This window comes from Annulohypoxylon maeteangense, assembly GCF_022496945.1.
Source record: "Annulohypoxylon maeteangense strain CBS 123835 unplaced genomic scaffold GGS22scaffold_10, whole genome shotgun sequence".
NCBI classification, from domain to species: domain Eukaryota; kingdom Fungi; phylum Ascomycota; class Sordariomycetes; order Xylariales; family Hypoxylaceae; genus Annulohypoxylon; species Annulohypoxylon maeteangense.
Window position 1 is genome coordinate 367,976 of NW_025953257.1, and position 19,833 is coordinate 387,808.

The window sequence follows — 19,833 nt, forward strand, 5'->3', positions numbered from 1 at the left end:
ATATCCCGCCAAGATCTATGTATCTAAAACAGTCTACGGACTTTTTTAAACACACACCGGGTTTGGATTCGGACTCGCAGGGTCTCAGTTCCAGCCCAGGATATCAAGTATCTTCTACGTAAACCGATTAACACGTAAGCTTTAACCTGGCTGAGTCTTCCTATTCTTCAATGCACCTATTCATCTTACTACATTCCTTGCCTTTTATGCTTGTTTCTTATGGACGGGAACCCGCCTAACTCTAAGAAATTTTGGTGTAACTAGGTGCACGGTTCTGAGAAGCTAACTCACGCTACCTATCCATCATGAAGTTCTTGTGTCTACCAGGCGCCTATGGAAGCGCTGATGTAAGTCTTCGTATCCCCTCGAGCATACCTCGTAACGCTAACATGAGTGAAGAAATTCCAAGTTCAACTAGGTATGAATCACAACGTCATGTTGTGTAAAGACCGTTTTGGTGAAACTTTACTGACTATGTTCATTAGCGCCGCTAGTGAACGAGATGATGTCCGATGGTTCTGCCTCATTTCGTTTCGTTGATGCTCCGTGCGAAGCCGTCCCTCCGGAGGGATTCGAAGACTTCTTCGGAAAACCTCCATACTACCGATTCATCGAACCCGATGATAAAGAATCAAAAGACACCGATGTCTTGTCTCGAATTCGAGATTTCCCCGAATGCGATACTGCTGAGGACACGATGCGAGAACTCATGAAAGAAGGCGTTGCTAGTAGTGTTCTCAGCACGAATCGCGCTATCCAATACCTGTTTGAAATCTGTGAGAAAGAAGGCCCGTTCGAAGGAATCATCGGATATTCAGAGGGGGCTACTGTCGCTTCAACTTTTCTTCTCGCCGAGCAGAAAAGATTTGAAGATACCGGCAGACTTCCTCAGATCAAGTGTGGCGTCTTTTTTGCCGGTTGGCCGCCTCTAGACCCCTCCACCTTCGCCATGGTTCTCTCAGATGAGTCTGATCTCATGATCAATATTCACACCTGTCACATTAGTAAGTCGATAAGTTAATATTCCCAACAATTCTCAAATATTAGATATTGATAGTAAGTCTAGTTGGTTCCCTTGACCCGTATGTTGCGGGTTCGATGGCTCTCTACAACACTTGCGAACCTGACACGGCATACATTTTCGACCATGGTAAAGGACACACTCTTCCCAGAGAAAAAGGTGTGATCAAGGAGTTAGGGGATGTTATCCGTACGATGATGGAGGAGGCGTCAGCATAGACACATTTTTAGATGATAGAATTCGCCGTAGACTCCTTTACTTGTGGTTTTCTCTCCCGAGTCCGGTTTTCTGTATATAAAACTTACTACATGCAGAAAGGGTTCCTACCTACCTAGATACAACAATATAATTACCGACGCTTGCATAATTATTTTCCAAAGAAAACGAGACGGCGGCACCCAGCAAATGGGAGGCCAGTTAGATTTGGAATATTCCGTGCATGATGTAACTGCACATAATAATCGAAGCCACGCCACAATTCGCAGTATTTTGCTTGTGATAAAAAAAAAAGAGGAAATTATGACAAAAGGAAATAGAATTGATATTATTATATGCATGATACGATGTAATGGACGCCAATGTAAATGACGGGCTGCTTTTTTTACAGGCCGATGACAACTACTACAAGCCTACACGGGAGTTGTTGGCCCTAAATTTGCCTTAAGTTACAAGCCAACAGCCCAGCTTGTGATATGCCGCGTTAGCTATTGGAAAATGCATGCTTATATTGAAGATGATCGGCAGCTAGGGCACACTGCGACCATCTGCTAGGGGTATGACGATCCCCCCCAATACTCCCGAGACCTGTACGCGGATAAGGCACGACAAGGGGGGGCCCTGCCAATGGGGTATATCGGCTCATTTATTTTAATTGATGCTTAGTGTTCTTAGGTCCCTAGTTCTTACTTAGCGGAGCATGCCTCCGACCAACCCTATCGTGTTTTATCCACGCTCCTTGTTGTAGCCCTTTTGCTAGGGGTCTCTTTTTTTCGAACCTCACCTGGGCATACTATGCTATGATTTTGTACTTAGTGATTCTATGATATCTTTCGCTCTAATAGTTTTGTTTGGGTTTATTTTTTCTTGATTTTCTGAGGTGGTTGTATCCTTGTCCCCCAACCTTCGGTCGTACATACACACACTTTTCCTTTTCTTGCTAAATCCCCTGCTTAGGCTTTGTTTTGTTGGTCTGTTAGTTGTTCTTCGTACTGCATAGGATCTAAGTCGCGCCTCGCGCACATGCAACATGGGGCAAAATGACGCCGGTCTAGCTGAAGCCTCTGAGAACCCACACAATGAGGTCTCTGCCGGTCTCTCGGGCCCGGCTAATCAAGATGCCCCCATAGATGTGCTGCATGAGGGTATCGCGACTACGGATATTCCTAGAGTAGATACTTCTGTTTCAGTCTCGACAGAAGAGAACCCCCCATCACCAGGTATCATGAGGGAGTCCTCAACTATGAATCTTCTGGGAGCCTCTGCTCCGCATGGTCGAACAGACTCGATAGTGTCAGGATCCTCAACAGCAGCCTCGTTGACGGAGCATGATGCTTCACGGCCTATCAGTCAACATAATCTGATAAATTTGAAGCCATCGCTATCTTCGCTCGCTAAACCGCCAGAGTCACAAGAGGGGGGGACCATACTCTCTACTATCCCATCAGCCTCTCCCGGGAATAGTATCGGACCTGCATCACCGGTCGCCGCTCCTCTACCACCACCTACTGCTGCTGCTACTTCTGCTGGCTCTGGTACTCCTCCAGCAACCCCTAAGGCCCCAGGCACCACGCCTCCTAAGCAACCGTCAAAATTGAAGAAAACCTCGTCAAACTTCTTCGTGAGTTTTGTCTCCATATAATTTACGTTACCAATATTAACTAAGGCACAGAGGATATTTACTTATTCAACATGGAGCGACAGAATATTTCTCTTTATCTCCACTGTTGCCGCATGTGGTGCCGGTGTTGCTTTCCCCATAATGACAATCGTGTTCGGTATGTTATCTTTGAATCCAGAAGCTGTCATGTATAACAGTCACTAATAACTTAGGCCAACTTGTTGGAGCTATCGCAAGTGCTAGGTCTGACTTAAGTGCTGAGGGCGCAAAGGCACACTATACGTCGCTCATAGACGAATACTCGTAAGGACTATAAAATTCATAATACTCAGAATTGAGCTAACTTTATAATTATAGACTTTACATGGTGTACCTCTTCGTAGCTAGATTTGTGTTGGGATACGTTGCTACTGTAAGTTAACATCCCCCTTTCACGAGAATCTCAATACTAACAAGAAATGAAGCTTGGATTTCGCTCTATGAGTTTACGTATCTCTTCAGCGATGCGCTTAGCTTACTTCAAAGCTTTACTCGGCCTACCGGTGTCGCTCTTGGACACCCAGCCCCCTGGTCAAGTGGCTGCCATCATAACAACCACGGCAAACACTTTACAGAATGGAATATCAGAAAAGCTAGTTGCGATCATCCAGAATATTTCCTTGTTTGTCTCGTCTATTATCATAGCTTACACCCGGAGTTGGAAATTGAGCTTGGTAACGAGCAGTGGCTTGCTTCTAATCACAATTACGTATTGTGTGACTATTCCTTTTGTCGTAAAGTGCATGAAGCAAGTTGAAGACGCCAATATCAAGGGATCTGCAGTCGCAAGCGAAGCATTCGGCTCCATCCGGATGGTGGCTGCTTATGGAGCTGAAGTCAAGATGGTCAAGAAGTACAAGGAGTGGGTGGACGAGGCGCAGCGCAGAGGTCTTCGATTGTCCAAGATCGTTGCTTTTCAGCAAGGCATCAGTATGCAATCTAGCTCTCTTGGTCATTTTGGAAATATCTTGCTAACATAATTCCTCAGTCTACTTCAGTGTTTATGGGTTAGTATCTCATGTTGAGCCCAATGTGGCCATGCGCTAATCGTTTAACAGTACTTTTGCTCTCACTTTCTGGTTTGCGGTGAAGTTACTGCTCAATTTTGAGATTGACAATGTCGGGACATTGATCACGTTAGTTTCTCCCTTTGAACAAACATTAACCGAAGCTTACGTATACACAGCGTTTTGATGTGCATAATGATGATAGTGATGGGGATTGGCGGAATTGCAGCGCCAATCTCTGCCGCAGCCCGTGCGGCGGGCGCAGCGAGCATTCTTTTCAATGGTATCGATGCGCCAAGTCAAGCCACTGCAGGACTCAAGCACCCTGACGTGTCAGCAACGGGCGATATCGTACTATGGGGCGTCAATTTCACATATCCAACGAGACCAAAGCTGAAGGTTCTTGATGGGCTGAATTTGATCCTTCCAGCGGGGAAGACGACAGCCATCGTAGGTCCTTCGGGATCCGGAAAAAGTACGATTGTTGCGCTCATAGAAAGATGGTACGAGTTAGACGGTGATTCAGAAGAAAAGAGATTAGTAAGAAATATTCCGATTTCTCGCCAAGCGCTCGGTCACTAACCCTGTCTTTTTTTTTCATAGGTCAAGCTTTTTCGCAATGGCTCGGTAAAAATAGGGGGTACGAAATTGACCGATATAGATCTTAAATGGTGGAGATCTCAAATCGGTCTCGTACAACAAGAGCCATTTCTTTTCAACTCGACCATTTTTCAGAACGTCGCAAATGGTTTGATAGGCACAGAATGGGAAGATGCCGACATTACCAAGAAGCGAGAATTAGTGGAGCACGCCTGCAAGGAAGCTTTCGCTGATGAGTTCATCTCTCGTCTTCCCGAAGGATACGAGACGCACGTGGGAGATGCCGGTATCAAATTGAGTGGTGGTCAACGCCAGAGATTAGCGATCGCACGAGCCATAGTCAAGCAACCTAAGATCCTAATCCTGGATGAAGCAACTAGTTCGATCGACGTTCGCGGAGAAAAAGTTGTCCAAGCTGCGCTTGACAAAGTATCACAGAACCGAACTACGATTATGATCGCTCATCGACTTTCAACAGTCAAGAAAGCGGATAATATCGTGGTACTCGCTAAGGGCAAGGTTGTCGAATGGGGAACTCATGAGTCTCTCATGGCCAAGGTTGGTGGAGCTTACTGGCTTCTTACCAACTCGCAAAAAATATCGATGGGAGACACCGATTCCATAGATACCTCATCCGAAGTCACAGAGGGGGAAAAGAGAACTATGGATATCATGACCCTTGATGAAACCAAGGAAGAAGCTCGGGATAGCGAAAGCACCATAGTCGACGAACCGGAGCACAAGCAGAAGGGTGTACTTGGAAGCTTTGGTGCACTACTCGTAGAACAGAAGCCATTTTGGCCGTGGTATACGGTGATGTTTTCCGGTGCCATAGTTGCTGGTGGTACGTTCCCGAAGTCCCTATGCATTTTCAGCCAACCTGAATTCTACTAACACCGGGTACAGCGAGTCCACCTGTGCAGGCATTCATATTTGCAGCGCTCATTTCGTCATTCGCATATTGGGGAGACGTTTTGGTCGCGTTGACTAATTTCTGGTGTCTCATGTTCGTTGCCTTAGCGTCTGCAGCTGGAGTCGGCTACTTCGCACTCGGATTTTCCTCAACCGTCGTATCTTTCGTACGTCAAACACAGCCCCCTTCATAATTACTCTTAGCTAATCATATGCAGTACATCACTTCTACTTACCGCCGGGAGTATTTCCAAAATATTATCTCGAAAAGGGTATCCTGGTTCGACGGCGAAGGCCGGTCCATAGGTGCTCTGACGGGAATCGTGGCTAGCGATCCTACCCAGCTGCAGCAATTACTTGGGAACAACATGACATTCGCTGCAATCTCAATTTTCAGCGTTGTTGGATGCTTGATCCTATCCTTCTACTTTGGATGGAAGCTCACTATCGTCGCATTATCATCAGCCACACCCTTGGCTGTCGCCGCCGGCTTCTTCCGCATCCGAGTTGAGAAGAAGTTCGAAGCCATGAACTTGAAGGTTTTCGCTGAAAGTGCGAAGTTCGCTACCGAATCAATCGGAGCTATCCGGACAGTGACTGCATTGACACTTGAGGAAGGCATATGTGAAAGATACGAAGAGCTGCTGCAGACGCATGTGAAGAAGGCTTTCAAACGAGCTCGACTAGCTACTTTGGTATTTTCAGCAAGTGATAGTCTTCCATTCTTGTGCATGGCTTTTGTTTTATGGTACGTCTTTGCTCAATATGCGTACACCTATACGTCTTACTAATTACTCACTACGCATTAGGTATGGAGGCACTCTCCTTGTGAAGGGGGAGTATCAGACGTTTAATTATTGTAAGCAACTTTAAAGTTCTTATTGCAGATGATCATGAGCTAATACGTCTATTCAGTGGTTGTATATATTGCCGTGGTGCAGGTAAAGAATCCTGTCAGCTTCACAGCGAATCCGGATAGGGTAACTAACCGAGATGATCTAGGGTGCCACGGGAGCAGGACAATGGCTCAGTTTTGGACCTAGTAAGTTTTGAATAACAACGCGCGTCCTATGGCGAATGCTGACATTTTGTTAGATATTGCGCAAGCGACCATAGCCGCCAACAGAATTCAGGCTATGAGGCAGAAAGATGAGGACGACGGAGGCATCACTCTAGATGAACCAGTCGATGATGAAAAGCGAGGTGTTAAGATTGAGCTACGGGATGTTTGGTTTAGATACCCAACACGAGATGCACCTGTGCTTAACGGGTTGACCATGACTGTAAGTGCGCCGCCCACCGGGAAAAGTCGACAATTACTAATTTGCCAAGATTGAAAAAGGTCAATTCGCTGCCATCGTCGGGCCGTCTGGTAAGTCCTTTCGACAGCAACGTGTGACTCTAAAACTTACAGAATTTAGGCTGTGGAAAAACTAGTGTCATCTCCTTGTTGGAAAGGTGAGTCTTCCCAATATCCCTTCGGACGAATTGTTCAAGCTCATAGTTCCATGTAGATTCTACAGTGTCAAATCTGGAAGCATCACGTACAACGATATTGATATTGATACCATCGATCTAAGGGACTACCGGAAAACGATTTCGCTGGTAGCCCAAGAACCATCCCTGTTCAACGGCACTATCCGAGAAAACATTCTCCTCGGGGTGGATCCTGACACTATCTCCGACGAGGAACTAGAACAAGTGTGTCGCGATGCAGAGATTCACGACTTTGTCACCTCGCTCCCGGAAGGCTACAATACGAAAGTGGGTATCAGAGGTGTGTTGCTATCCGGCGGGCAGAAACAGCGAATATCGATCGCTCGAGCCCTCGTTAGGAATCCACGGCTTCTTCTCCTTGACGAAGCTACATCCAATCTCGACTCGGCAACGGAGAAGCTAGTGCAAGGTGTTTTCGAGAGGACGAAGAAAAGCAGGACCATGATAGTGGTTGCCCACCGGCTTGCCACCATTCAGAACGCCGATATTATCTTCGTCGTTGGCGATGGACAGGTTCTAGAAACAGGCACCCACAATTCCCTCCTTCAGAAGCGAGGCCTATATCACAACATGGTACGTACGCCCAGATTTTACACTCAACAACAACTACCACCGTATGACATACTAATTAATCTACGATATAGTGTCAGGCACAGGCCTTGGATCGATAGATTAGTTCATATTATTTATTAAGCTTAGACAGGTCTTGGTAATGAGAACGTCATGAACCGTAGCAATGTCGGTAATGCAGAAATCAGAACATGCAAATTAATTAGAGCGATTGAGAGATAGACAATAAGGAATTACATACCACGTTGTGCAATTTACAATTTACAAGTCGCGATCCTCCCACCCGAGCGCGCAATGTGCTCGGTGTCCAATGCCCAGTGCCCAGTCTGTACTAGACGTTAATCACCAAGGACTAAACCCTACGATGCAACGTCAAGATAAAGTACAAACTAGCTAGGTACACAGCGTTGCAGTATGATCAGTCAAGGATCGGCAATGCTCTCGGCAGTCTAAAGCATATCGGGCATGCCGGATCCTTTTGGGACTACGACGTCGTCCATCTTTGATTTACAGGGTCCGTTGTATTCACCCCCCCTGAATTCAGCATAAATTCTGCGCCGTGCATGGTACTTATCCGTTCCTGATCCTTCCCGTGTCGCGAGCGTACAGCCAGATAAGGCAACCTTATCTTCCGCTCCTACATAGACGTACTTGCGCGCGCGAGGTTGACCGGTGTTGACATAAGGGGTCCGCCCCCATATATGCAGAGCACCGCAACTTGGCCGAGGGAGTGTACCTACATACCACCTAACTCATTCAGTCTCCGCGAGGCTGGATAGATACTACGTAAGCGCGAGCCTGCTAAGGTCTGGGCACTTCTATCTTCGAGCTTGCGTAATCTCTTCGAACTCCAGTACTTCGGGACCGGACCTCGACGGTGAGACATTTTACGGATTCCTCAAGTTTTGCAACAGTAAAGCAGACGATTCGTGGCTATCTCGAGTGAGACGGTTCAGTTTTTGGAGCAACCATTCCGTCTATCCAGTTCTATCAATGATACACGCACACCCTCCACGGTGGGTTAGGGTTGATAGATGCATGGGGATGTTCAATGTGAGTTTCCTTTCTTGCTCTGACTTAGGTATTGGGACGGACAAGACGGTTCATCCCAAGCATGTGATTTTCCGTGGCGTGTTACAATCACAGACATCTGAATCAGGGGAAAGCGCAAGAATTGTCTGGCCTTTCCTCGTTACCTAACAGTCAAGACAGTAAAACCTGAATCTCTCATCCTTTCTAGAATCCTTCTAAAAGACCTGCTAAGGGAGTTTCAGTGATTTGCACGACCCATCACAACCTTGGAATGTTAAATTCTATTTCCTCTAATACTAGCAAGTCCCGATAAAAATGTCAAGATGCATACTATGAGCCCTACGTATAAACTAACCATACTGTGTTCGAATGATCGTCGATTAGCTTCATAGATACGGGAAGGAATCTGCGTGGGGGTTGGGTGGAACGACCCAACGCCTAGGTTCACATGCAACGGACGAACTGGTTTAATAATAGTGTGGAACGACCAAAGCTCTGGAAAACATATACCCACCCTAAACATCAAGAAAGGAATGTGGTATGAACATCATCAAGTCGAGAAGGTATGAGTTACGATATTCGACATCTCGGCCCTTGATAAGTGCGCTTGCAGGTTGAAACGAGACAGGTTTAAGCTTTTAATCGTGATGCGCATGCAATGCTGCCAAATAGGTTACATGGCATTATCAGTTTTTTGGTCTTTCTATAGAAGCATGGTCCTTATGTCTTGGATATAATTACATATGAAGTAGTTCTGTCCATGCGATGAATCTGCAGTGAAGGTCTAAGAGTTGTGGGGGTTATGTTGGAGCGCAGCCAAACGCGTCATCAATTTGTTACGCGTCACCAAAATTGATATCCTACTGGTAATAATTGTCATGCTTTTAAGCGCTCAGACTGTTGCACGGTTAGATAAGAACCTGCTCATCTTGATGCAAGTAACACATTCCAAGTTTGGTTCGGAAGTGGCTCAGTAATCGTTCCTGTGCTTCTCACGACATATGTCGTCTAAGAGTCAAAATGCGTCGTCATCTTTATTGATTTACTGGTAAATCATTACTGCAAGTCTCATAGTATGGAAGCGCTTAGAGTTCCGATCCGGCAGGTCTATTGAACGGAATCACCCACAAAACATCTGACATGCGGCATTCCCATACTATTTACGACGTTACTTTTTTGCGCAATATTTTCCAGTTTGTCATGGCGGCTCCTCGGAGGATCAGACGAACAGCTGTTATTCATGGACGGGACTTGAAAATTCCTCCGGTGTTGAAAGGCGAGAGCGAACAGGGGAGAGGGAAGGGAACGGGCCGGTGGGGGAAGATTGCTAGAGCCGCGAGGTCGCCGGTGATAGCCAGGGAACGCAGATTCGCCTTTCTAAATCTAGTCAAGATTTGCCGTCAGACCCTCTATGGAATTTCTCCTTTTCCGACTTTATTACCTAATTTCTACATAGTTGTTACGACTGCGCGAATATAATCCAGCCTCTGACTAAATGAGCCCCTGAAACCGTCATTGCGTACCTTAGTATTAGTTCCACGATGAGACGACGTGATTTAGAATACGAGCTGGAATCTTTGCAAAAGGGGCGAAGAACTTGGCAATTGGAAAACGAGAGAGGCAGTGCATCGAATCAATCATATGCGACAGTACCGTACATAAATATAGTAAATTAAATAATTATACTAAAACATTGTCTTAGGTAACTAGTATACATGCGAAATCATGTGAAAAGGGGCACATGCCTGCAAAGGTAACTACCTAGTACCTAGTAGGGAGCGAGTTATACTAGTCCTATAGCCCTTCAGGACTATCTAAATAACATTTTAACAAGAATACCTAACTAGCTGTATAATACCTAGGTAGGTACCTAGTTATAATACTGATTCTAAGGATCACTCAAGTGATTGATATTGTTTAACCAAGAGGATCTTATCACCATGTAAGAATGAAAGAAGATAACCTAACAGACACAACCATGTGTTTACCTTCTATGTAGGTGATTAAGGTACCTACCTAGATAATACCTAGGTAGGTTCGAAATTGAATACTTTGGATACTAGAGGGAGAGATCATCAAGACGTATTGTAAGAATCTCTAACGGTTCATTGAAGAAGCAGTTATGCTCAAGTGAGACTTCCCATAACTATATTTCATGTTAGTTTATGGATAATACTCAGTTATAGTCTAGACATTCATATTGGTCTCGCACCTATCATTCTTTGTCGTGGTGAAATATTCAGGCTCCTGTTTTAAGAGATATTGTACCCTCCTGGCAATGAATTCTACTTAGGATTTTATACATTCTCCAAAGTTATATTACAATTAGACACTTTGCTTGTGATATAACAGGTAGGTAGCAAGAAATAAAACCTCGAAAAGCTCAGCCTTTGTATTGTTGATCGTCCAGGTAGCTGCTAGACCACCGTTACTAAGTACTTCTTTGCCACTGTCTCAAGAGATATGCATTCTTTCAGAATCGAAACCTACCTAGGTAGGTACCTAAGCTTCCATTGCAGGAGCTTGTTAAAGCGGGAACTATAAGGCCTCTCCAACAAACGATTAATCCACTATAATGCCTTAGGGAATGCTACCGATGAAAATCGGTCATTTAACATACCTACTACTATTGAAGCTTCACTTTAAGGGGGTGAACTAACATCTATGCACCTAGAGGTAGGCATCAGGTAGCCGGACACCCTCCAGAAAGATGATTCATCAACCATCCCCTGAATTCTACCACCATTAGCCCCTATACGCCTTTTGAACGTCCGCCTTCCAAATATCGCCTCCCCCTTACAACCTCAACATTCCACAGGTTTGGAGATGCACATTCATCAGTACTGGCCTGGCTTTGGTTTAGGGCAAACTAAAACCGAAACTCATCAAGGCTTGGACCCTGAGTGGGTATACGAGGAGCCATTGTATCTCATGATATCTGAATATCTTGTACGATATAGTTCACTCTAGGTAGACTTAACTGTCATAAGCCGAAGCCAGACTATACATCTAACATGACAAACACACTTTCACATAAACACTTAATCCACCCCCTATCCCCCAACCCCCTCTCCAAATCCCTCCCTCAAGCCTCCTCACTCGAACCCAACACCCCAAACGGCTGCTCCCTATCACCTCCCTCTCCCCTCCCAGCAGTAGCCCCCGGATTCGCCGCTTGTCCAAACATAAACTTCCGCTCCGCCTCCCTACCCGGATCAGCCTTCGTGCCAAACTGCGAGAAACTCGCGTTCTTCTCTCTATCCTCGGTCGCGATACTCTCGTCCTCCGTCACATTCTTACCATGCGGACCTCCCTGACCCTTAATATACTGGCTTTGAACATATGACGGCGCCGTACCCGGACCCGAGGTCTTGTTCAGGAAGCCGGAGGCGGTCTGATGAATGCCGCCTTCGTGGGGCTTGGGAATGGAGTTGTGAAGAGGGTTTTCTGTGTGCTGCTGGTTCTGGGGCGCGACTTCGTTAGCCTGGCGGAATGATTGGGATTCCGCTGCGAGAGAGTGTTGATCTATGAACCCAGGGCCCTCGCTAGTGATGGGAGCATTTTGGCCGGGGGTTACTTTGGTTCCTTCGCTGGGTGCTTTGCTGGACATGGCGGATGATTTAAATATGTGATTTGCTTGTTTGGATTTGGTGGAAAATGGTAAATGTCAGATTGGATTTATTCTGGATGGTAAAAAGTCCTTGATTGGATTAAATGTTAGATTGGAAATATCATCAATTGTTTGCTCAGTGTTTCTTTTAAATATGGTCTACCTGCTGTATGTTAAGGGGCTGATAGGAGAGGCTTCCATCATTGACGTCATAAGTAGCAAAACGTCAGAGCTGTACGACTATGACCTCATTCATTTTCATGAACTTGAGATTGATTTCAAAAAGAGTATGTGCAATCGAAAATGAAGTAATTTTGTGGAGAGGGGATAATTACTTGATATCTTTTGTTGCGTTGCGACCGCCATTGACGTTATTAAGGAGCTTTCTCCCCGAGCGCTAAAGTTAGCGTATCAGGCAGCTAGACCACCACGCAACTTTCAATTGTATCAATATACACTCTTTTATATGTATATTTTTTGCCCTAGTATCCAATTAAAGTACTTTCAAGTGGTTTGGGTGTACGATTTCAGCCTACCCCTTGTAGATTTAACTTACATCGAGATACCGATATCAGCATTGGAATGGAGACGGCAGCTCACCAGCTATCGAAGCCTCTCGTAACGAGTAAATAGTGGCATACATCCCTCCAGCGCATATAAACCCACCAGCACATACCGTAAGTATGCAGAGAATAAACATCATAGGCCTCTTAGACCACCCAGTATATCCCCCTTTGAAGTGATACGTATCATGCAGCCAGAAGGCTCCAGCAAGACCATAAGTGTCTAATGATGGGTTAGTGGATGATTATTTGATAAATCCAGGGGTGGTCAACAAAGTGTAACCACCGGAAGATGTTTGCGAGGGGTAGATTCAGTTGAGATGCTACTTACACCAGGCAGCAAACATGGATCCCGCAATACCGACCAAGTAGTTGAAAATGGGAATCCCGACTGCGAAGAGGAAGGCTGCAACATTGGCTAGAAGAATGAGAAAGGTCCATACACCCCAGCCAACGAACGTATGAGAGTGGATATGGCGACTTCGTCTAAAGAGACGCACGAAAATGAGCTTGGCTGCGGTATGGATATTCAGACTAGCCGCGATGAAAAAGTTAGGTATGGCGAGCCCGAAAGAGATCTTGGACCATAGCGGGCTTAAGCTAAGAAAACTCGGACTTGAGACCCCCTGGCCAATATACCAATAAGTTACGATGGCAAGAGTGATGTATAGAGTAGTCGCCACAATTTGGAGCGTCCAGGCGGCTTTCATCGCGTCTTGTGGATGCTTCATCTCTGATATGAGTGTGAAGAACATGAAATGCCCCGCATAAGCAAACACGGGGTTCGTGATGCTGATAAAGGCAGTGGTAAAATCACTTGCTCTCGCAATCACTATGTTACCTAGATTGACGGGAACAGTTCCTGCACCAGCCATAGCCACTATTCCTGCGATTATAATAGATGCGCCACCGACAATGCAGAGATAACTGAGATGGTCTAGAGTTCGAGGGAAACTGCAAATTGCGACAGCCGCAGAGAATATACCGGAAAAAGCGACCGCGCAGAGCTTTCCTTCCGAGAGGACGGTAAGTGCGAGTTGGCCAGCAAGAATCTGTGACCCCGTAGCACAAACAGCGAAAATAATGGTACCTCCGCCTAAGATTTCTCTACCGATGGGCCCAAATAAGATATATCCCGCATCGCCCATATTGTGCACTATGACAATTTCATTAGCAAGACTTCGATTACCTGAAGAAACATAGACTTCACCTACCTTCTGGGTGTCGCAGTTTGAATTCTATGAGCAACCAAGCCGTGAAAGTAGCAAAAACACCTAGGAAAGCGGTGACGATGACACCGGGAACCATACCAACTGCATCAAGTGAGCTTGGCAGGCTAAGCATGCCATTTGATACGATCTCCGTGATCATTAGAACAGCAGCAAGTGGCCAGGTCATCGTTTTATACTTGATATCGTGGTTCTCTTCCTCCCCGAACACGTCACCCGGAAGTCCAAGGCCAGTGAACCCCATCTCACGATCTCCTTCAACCAAGTCATTTCCACCGGTGCGATCAAATTTCTCATGTGAGAGCCCTTCTGGGTGATAAGTGTTGTTCGACATACTATTGAATCGTCGGTTTGAGGCATGTATGTAAGCGACACCCCGACCGAACGGTGATGTTTACTGTGCTCAATCCGCCTTGTCGTCCTTTTCGTAGTTGATAAAATACCCAATGGGATATGTCGACCTCAATATTAGACAAGCCTGATAATAGTCTCACTTTCGCCCGGATACATGAGCAAAAGTTATTGATATTTGGATCAAATTGATCCACTTGCTTCTCCGCATCATTGTCAGCGACGACTTTATCGGCCACCCCTGTAAACCACGGTGTAATGCGGTATATTAGAGATAAGCCTCTTATATTTACTGCTTGCAGGAACCCAAGTTAGCGGGGTATCAGTAAGCTGCGGAGGAGCTCTGCGATAAGAATTGAGTGAGCTTCCAGGCTGCTGGACAGCTGGGGTAGGTCGCAATCCAGCTGTAAGAAGACATGGACCGGGGTTTAGTGCGATTATCCCTTTTTGGAAAGAAAAGACTTCGAGCTGAACTCGGATTGGACCGTCGATAGGTATCCATGATAGTTTCAAGCTTGCCCTGAAATAGTCGACACTAATAACCTAGATATATAGTTTATAATAACTACCAGGTACCTGACAATTCAAGGCCGGACTAAATATCTGGAGTTGACAGAATCTGTAGGCCAGAGATCTCCGAGAATTCTCATCATGAAATACAAGTGGGGGGCTGTCCATCGCTGTTTGTAGCGAAGGAAGCAAGCCACTTCCATATTGTTGTGAATTTGAGACAAAGTGGCGTTAAATTGGCTCATATCGGCTCGTAATGGACGGCTATCACGGACCTCAGCAGTTCAGATGACACGTCTACCTTCAAATAGAAGACTGACTGGAATGAGGGATACATGGCTTTATCGTAGATGGTTATAATATAAGGCTTCCAAGGGAACATGATATCCTGATAGAAACTCCGTAGGTCGACGAATTCGAAAATATACCACTATTCTCTATTGCAAGGGATTTAACAAGGAAGTTGTTTTTCGCAAGACACCATGCTTCACCAATATTTGATTAAGATTAGCCCTGGAGGTAGCTGTTGAATTTGCTTGCCCCTAGGGAGCACTTGCACTGTTGGGGTTCACTGCTGCAGGCGCTATCGGCCATGACCTCTTTCACATTGAGCCAATGAGAGTGCAGAAAATGGTCATATGTGATCTCCAATTAGTGCGGGGTGTAGTGGGACATGACATGGATTACAGCAGCAATTCTATCGTCGCTTCTCCAATCAATGAGCAGCTATTGTCACTAAGCCGATGTCGCCCAATATTTTAATTTTTTTATTCGACTCACCGAGAATTACGGTCTAATTGTGCGATTCCTTCACCATTTCTCACCAAGATATCCGGCTGCCATTTCTCTAGTCCTGGGCACTGGATTTGGCTATTGGAAGGTCATTCTCGTCAATTGGCCTTAACTAGATAGTAGGAGAGGATCTATCAGCCACAGCCTAGCTTCGACCCCTCCAAGCCCAAGTATGACGTTTCATACTCTCCTTCGAGCTAGGGCTCCTACGGCTCTGGCTCGAAGCGCTTTTGCGCCATCCCGACAATATGCGTATGTTTACGACTGGTTTCTATTCAAGCTTAGTGAGAGACTTTGCTAACTGTTTTAACCATCCAGACGCCTCTTAAGCACAACATCCTGTCGCCGTTCCAATGACACCGACCTCAACAAAGTTTCTCGCAACATCACACAACCTAAAGCGCAAGGCGCATCACAAGCTATGCTCTACGCGACAGGTCTCAAAGACGAAGACTTAGCAAAGGCCCAAGTGGGTATTTCATCCGTATGGTACGAAGGAAACCCGTGCAATATGCACTTAATGGACCTATCCGCCGTAGTAAAAGAATCTGTCAAACGGGCTGGCCTCATTCCTTATCGGTTCAACACAATTGGTGTCTCCGATGGTATATCTATGGGTACGACGGGTATGCGATACTCTCTGCAAAGTAGAGAAATTATTGCCGACAGTATCGAGACCGTTATGCAAGGTCAATGGTACGATGCGAATATCTCGTTACCTGGTTGCGACAAGAATATGCCTGGTGTCTTAATAGCTATGGGTCGAGTAAACCGACCTAGTATTATGGTCTATGGTGGCACTATTAAGCCGGGTTGCAGCATGGCTGGTGCGCCTATTGATATCGTTAGCGCTTTCCAAGCTTACGGCCAGTACATTTCGGGCGAGATCACAGAGAAGCAGCGATACGACATCATTCGACATGCGTGCCCCGGAAAAGGTGCATGTGGTGGAATGTACACGGCGAACACAATGGCCACGGCTATCGAGACACTAGGTATGACCTTACCAGGCAGCAGTAGCAGCCCTGCTGAGGACCCAAGTAAGATCAAGGAATGCGAGAATATTGGTGAAGCCATTAAGAACATCATGAGGGAAGATATCCGACCACGAGATATCATGACGAGGGAAGCTTTCGAGGAGGCCATGGTCGTGGTCAACATCCTCGGAGGTAGCACCAACGCCGTACTTCACTTACTCGCCATTGCCGATGCCGTCGGCATCAAGCTTACCGTTGACGATTTCCAAGCCGTATCCGACAGGACACCCTTCTTAGCCGACCTAAAGCCCTCGGGCAAATATGTGATGGAAGACATGCACAAGATTGGTGGAACCCCTGCGCTCCTCAAGTTCCTCATCGGCCAAGGCATCATTAAGGGCAACGGTGTCACCGTAACCGGTAAGACGATAAAAGAGAACGTCGAATCCTGGCCCTCCCTACCCGACGACCAGAAGATCATCCGACCATTCACCAACCCTATCAAGCCGACCGGCCACATCCAGATTCTGCGCGGCTCTCTCTCACCCGGCGGCTCCGTCGGCAAGATCACCGGTAAGGAAGGTCTAGTGTTCACTGGTAAGGCGCGCTGCTACGACCAAGAAGACGACTTCATCGCGTCGCTCGAGCGTGGGGAGATCAAGAAGGGCGAGAAGACCGTCGTCATCATCCGATACGAGGGCCCCAAGGGCGGACCCGGTATGCCGGAAATGTTGAAGCCGTCCTCTGCCATCATGGGCTACGGTCTCGGCAACGACGTCGCGTTACTTACAGACGGCCGATTCTCCGGTGGTAGCCACGGTTTCCTAATCGGCCACATCACGCCCGAGGCCAGGGAGGGCGGTCCTATCGGTCTTGTAAGGGACGGAGACACAGTCACGATTGACGCCGAGAAGCGCGTCATCGACGCAGATGTGAGCGACGAGGAGATGGCGAGACGAAAGGCCGAATGGACACCGCCTCCACCAAGGTACTCCCAAGGCACACTTACCAAGTACGCAGCGCTCGTCAGCGACGCGAGTCACGGTTGCGTTACCACCGGTGTAAGGGAATAAAGTAAATACCGAAGATGAGATGAATAAGACGCGGATGTGCCTGGGTACAGTGCGGACGTATATAAAATACATATAGGGATCTGGGTAAAAGTGTATTTATCGGTCTTTGAATGTCTTCGCGCGGAGAGTATGGTGGGTCTGGTTTTTTTTCGGGTCCGGAAAACGGAATCGGGAAGAAAGGAAATGTTCCCTCCCCCCCTTTTTTTAATCCCATCCGCTAGGTATGATTTGAAGACAGTATAGTAATATAAAAAAAGATTAAAGTTCAAGTTTAACAAGGTTTTTGAGGGATAGCTTTACTTGGGTTTCTGGAGGTTTGATCTAAGATCTAAAAGCAGGTTTGGTCATGCGAGCTGCATATACACAAGATTTTGATCGTTGAGAGTGATCTGGATAGGGGATACACCCTTTCATCATCTTGAACATCTGATAGTCTTTAACTACCTACCTACCTACCTAGTACCTAGGCATGATTACCTCCAAATGAGGTCCATGCTAGATCTTCTAGACACCATGTCCACACCTGCACGCCACGAATCCTTCACCTGCCTCCTTGCCGCCGGATTCATCCCCAGCCTATCGTCTCCTTTTCTCTTCATACCTACCCAAGTAGGTAAACAATGCGAGGGAAAATCAATGCATGCTCCACCGAAAAATGCGTAACAACAATGACGTACGTTCGATAGACAGATAAACGCCGACATGTAGACAATCTCATCATCAAATCGTCTCCTTTTCTTTTCATTTCTTTTCTTCTCCTATCAAAACATCTATCCCCAACCCCAACCCTTCATTCTACTCACCCCATCTTAAATTCTATTTCCTCCCCTTATTCCAAGCCTCAATAAACGCCGCCTTATCCTTCAGCGTCAACCCCACCCTCTTATTCCTCGCCAACCGCGCCAGCGCCTCCGCGATCTTATCAAGAAGCCTCTGTTCCTCGCCCGTCAGCCTCTCCCCATCAACCTCCTCCCCCTCACTGCCCAGCGGCGTGTCCCCGTTCGTCGTGGCCCCGGAATCGTTCGTTACCCCCTCGGCGATGCGCACACGGATCAAGTGCGTCGGGCGTCCGAGTAAGTTCCACAGGAAGGAGAGGTATGCCCCGGGGACCGGGGTCGTGATGTCCGGCGGGGTATACCGCATGCTGACGGGGAAAATATGCGCATCCGCGGGCGCCGACAACAGCGACGGGGAAAACGGCAGGATTCCCTTCCCGTTCGTCGTGGTCATCTCCGGGAACACCGCTATAACACGGTGCGGGTTCTGATCCACAAGAGCGCGCAGCGTCGTCAGATTGTTATAATTACTTGGAGTAGAAGTCGGAGGAGCGAGAGCGAGTAGGATTGCGCGGAAGAGGGACACGCGCTGGACCTTGCGGGTGCCGGGGTACGAGATGGTGAAGATGGGGTCGAAGATCGCGGCGAGGTAGAGGGCGTCGACGGGGCTGGTGAACTGCGCTGCGATAATCGAGCGACGCGCGTTGCCCGGGAACCGTGTACTGGGCTGCTGCGACAGCGAGCCGCGCTTCACTCCGTCGAGTTGGAGGTCTACCCACCAGATCCCCGGGATGCCGAGGAGTGTCCATAGCAATAGTTTGCGGACGACTTGCGGGATGAGGAGGGAGGGGAGGTGGTCGAGGAATAGGAAGAAGAAGGCGCTGTACCCGAGGAAGAAGGGTAAACGGAAGAGGAAGAGGACGCCGTGGAGGAGTTTGGATACGGGGGAGGTAGGTGTTGTCGAGGGGATGAAGGGTGAGATGCCGGAGCCCCGGTCGCGGAATTGGCTGTATTTCTCCATGGTGAGAGCGGTTGTGCGGCTGTAGCTACAGCGAAAGCTCTAAAGTGTCGAATGATGACGAGTATCGTGACAACGATAGGTAACGGACGGAGTAGCTAGGTAGACAAATCTGCCTAAGCCCTGAAACTACCGAGACATCCAAGGTAATAAAGTGCGGAAGATGGACATTTGACGTCGGACAGAAACGGTAACGAGTTTTAGATAAGGGTTAGATCGATGTACGATGTGTAAGAAAAGAACAATCCCACAGGATTTTTGAACCTGTCACAATGAAGAATAGAGTGATAATAGTAATCCAATATGGACTAAGATGGATTTAGACGATTCGATAGCGATGGCGTCAAGGTACCCTTTGGCATGTGAAGGACACTTAGTAAAAGCTAGCCTAACTTTATTATTTTCTGTCCGGTCGGGCT

At 47.0% G+C, this 19,833-nt stretch overlaps 6 protein-coding genes across 6 annotated transcripts; 3 read left to right on the forward strand and 3 right to left on the reverse strand.

Annotated features, from left to right (window-relative positions):
• Nucleotides 1-41: 41 nt before the first annotated feature.
• On the forward strand, nucleotides 42-1,388 carry GGS22DRAFT_164968 (serine hydrolase FSH). The gene is made up of 4 exons (XM_047961610.1): nucleotides 42-347; nucleotides 400-418; nucleotides 486-1,004; nucleotides 1,067-1,388. The coding sequence occupies exons 1-4, from the start codon at nucleotides 306-308 to the stop codon at nucleotides 1,237-1,239; spliced, it is 753 nt and encodes a 250-aa protein (XP_047817984.1). The 5' UTR covers nucleotides 42-305; the 3' UTR covers nucleotides 1,240-1,388.
• Nucleotides 1,389-1,863: 475 nt separating this feature from the next.
• On the forward strand, nucleotides 1,864-7,740 carry GGS22DRAFT_164972 (P-loop containing nucleoside triphosphate hydrolase protein). The gene is made up of 19 exons (XM_047961611.1): nucleotides 1,864-2,858; nucleotides 2,910-3,015; nucleotides 3,071-3,161; nucleotides 3,216-3,270; nucleotides 3,323-3,827; nucleotides 3,886-3,904; nucleotides 3,956-4,033; nucleotides 4,084-4,444; nucleotides 4,508-5,348; nucleotides 5,411-5,583; nucleotides 5,635-6,164; nucleotides 6,226-6,275; nucleotides 6,332-6,357; nucleotides 6,419-6,458; nucleotides 6,512-6,699; nucleotides 6,749-6,788; nucleotides 6,838-6,874; nucleotides 6,931-7,486; nucleotides 7,558-7,740. Exons 1-19 carry the CDS (start codon nucleotides 2,268-2,270, stop codon nucleotides 7,582-7,584), a joined length of 4,314 nt encoding a protein of 1,437 aa, XP_047817985.1. The 5' UTR covers nucleotides 1,864-2,267; the 3' UTR covers nucleotides 7,585-7,740.
• A 3,849-nt stretch (nucleotides 7,741-11,589) lies between these two features.
• Nucleotides 11,590-12,545, reverse strand: GGS22DRAFT_19748 (uncharacterized protein). Its single transcript, XM_047965982.1, has 2 exons — nucleotides 12,461-12,545; nucleotides 11,590-12,215 (listed from the first exon to the last, which is right to left on the reverse strand). The coding sequence occupies exon 2, from the start codon at nucleotides 12,123-12,125 to the stop codon at nucleotides 11,601-11,603; it is 525 nt and encodes a 174-aa protein (XP_047817986.1). The 5' UTR covers nucleotides 12,126-12,215; nucleotides 12,461-12,545; the 3' UTR covers nucleotides 11,590-11,600.
• Nucleotides 12,546-12,611: 66 nt separating this feature from the next.
• Nucleotides 12,612-14,420, reverse strand: GGS22DRAFT_19757 (transmembrane amino acid transporter protein-domain-containing protein). Its single transcript, XM_047966000.1, has 3 exons — nucleotides 13,903-14,420; nucleotides 13,020-13,844; nucleotides 12,612-12,911 (listed from the first exon to the last, which is right to left on the reverse strand). The coding sequence occupies exons 1-3, from the start codon at nucleotides 14,249-14,251 to the stop codon at nucleotides 12,697-12,699; spliced, it is 1,389 nt and encodes a 462-aa protein (XP_047817987.1). The 5' UTR covers nucleotides 14,252-14,420; the 3' UTR covers nucleotides 12,612-12,696.
• Nucleotides 14,421-15,742: 1,322 nt separating this feature from the next.
• GGS22DRAFT_189283 (dihydroxy-acid dehydratase) lies at nucleotides 15,743-17,620 on the forward strand (the record flags this gene model as incomplete). Its single annotated transcript, XM_047964828.1, has 2 exons — nucleotides 15,743-15,822; nucleotides 15,889-17,620. The coding sequence occupies 2 exons, from the start codon at nucleotides 15,743-15,745 to the stop codon at nucleotides 17,618-17,620; spliced, it is 1,812 nt and encodes a 603-aa protein (XP_047817988.1).
• Nucleotides 17,621-17,900: 280 nt separating this feature from the next.
• On the reverse strand, nucleotides 17,901-19,825 carry GGS22DRAFT_164977 (uncharacterized protein). Its single transcript, XM_047961612.1, has one exon. The coding sequence runs from the start codon at nucleotides 19,415-19,417 to the stop codon at nucleotides 18,437-18,439; it is 981 nt and encodes a 326-aa protein (XP_047817989.1). The 5' UTR covers nucleotides 19,418-19,825; the 3' UTR covers nucleotides 17,901-18,436.
• Between the last annotated feature and the right edge of the window lie 8 nt (nucleotides 19,826-19,833).

Coding starts and splice junctions, on each gene's coding strand:
- GGS22DRAFT_19748 (XM_047965982.1), bottom strand. CDS start 12,125: ATGTCCAGCAAAGCACCCAGCGAAGGAACCAAAGTAACCCCCGGCCAA.
- GGS22DRAFT_164972 (XM_047961611.1), top strand. CDS start 2,268: ATGGGGCAAAATGACGCCGGTCTAGCTGAAGCCTCTGAGAACCCACAC. Junction 4,034..4,083: donor AATGTCGGGACATTGATCAC/GTTAGTTTCTCC, acceptor ACGTATACACAG/CGTTTTGATGTGCATAATGA. Junction 6,700..6,748: donor TTAACGGGTTGACCATGACT/GTAAGTGCGCCG, acceptor TAATTTGCCAAG/ATTGAAAAAGGTCAATTCGC.
- GGS22DRAFT_164977 (XM_047961612.1), bottom strand. CDS start 19,417: ATGGAGAAATACAGCCAATTCCGCGACCGGGGCTCCGGCATCTCACCC.
- GGS22DRAFT_19757 (XM_047966000.1), bottom strand. CDS start 14,251: ATGTCGAACAACACTTATCACCCAGAAGGGCTCTCACATGAGAAATTT. Junction 13,845..13,902: donor CAAACTGCGACACCCAGAAG/GTAGGTGAAGTC, acceptor AAATTGTCATAG/TGCACAATATGGGCGATGCG. Junction 12,912..13,019: donor ATCCATGTTTGCTGCCTGGT/GTAAGTAGCATC, acceptor ACCCATCATTAG/ACACTTATGGTCTTGCTGGA.
- GGS22DRAFT_164968 (XM_047961610.1), top strand. CDS start 306: ATGAAGTTCTTGTGTCTACCAGGCGCCTATGGAAGCGCTGAT. Junction 1,005..1,066: donor TATTCACACCTGTCACATTA/GTAAGTCGATAA, acceptor TAGTAAGTCTAG/TTGGTTCCCTTGACCCGTAT.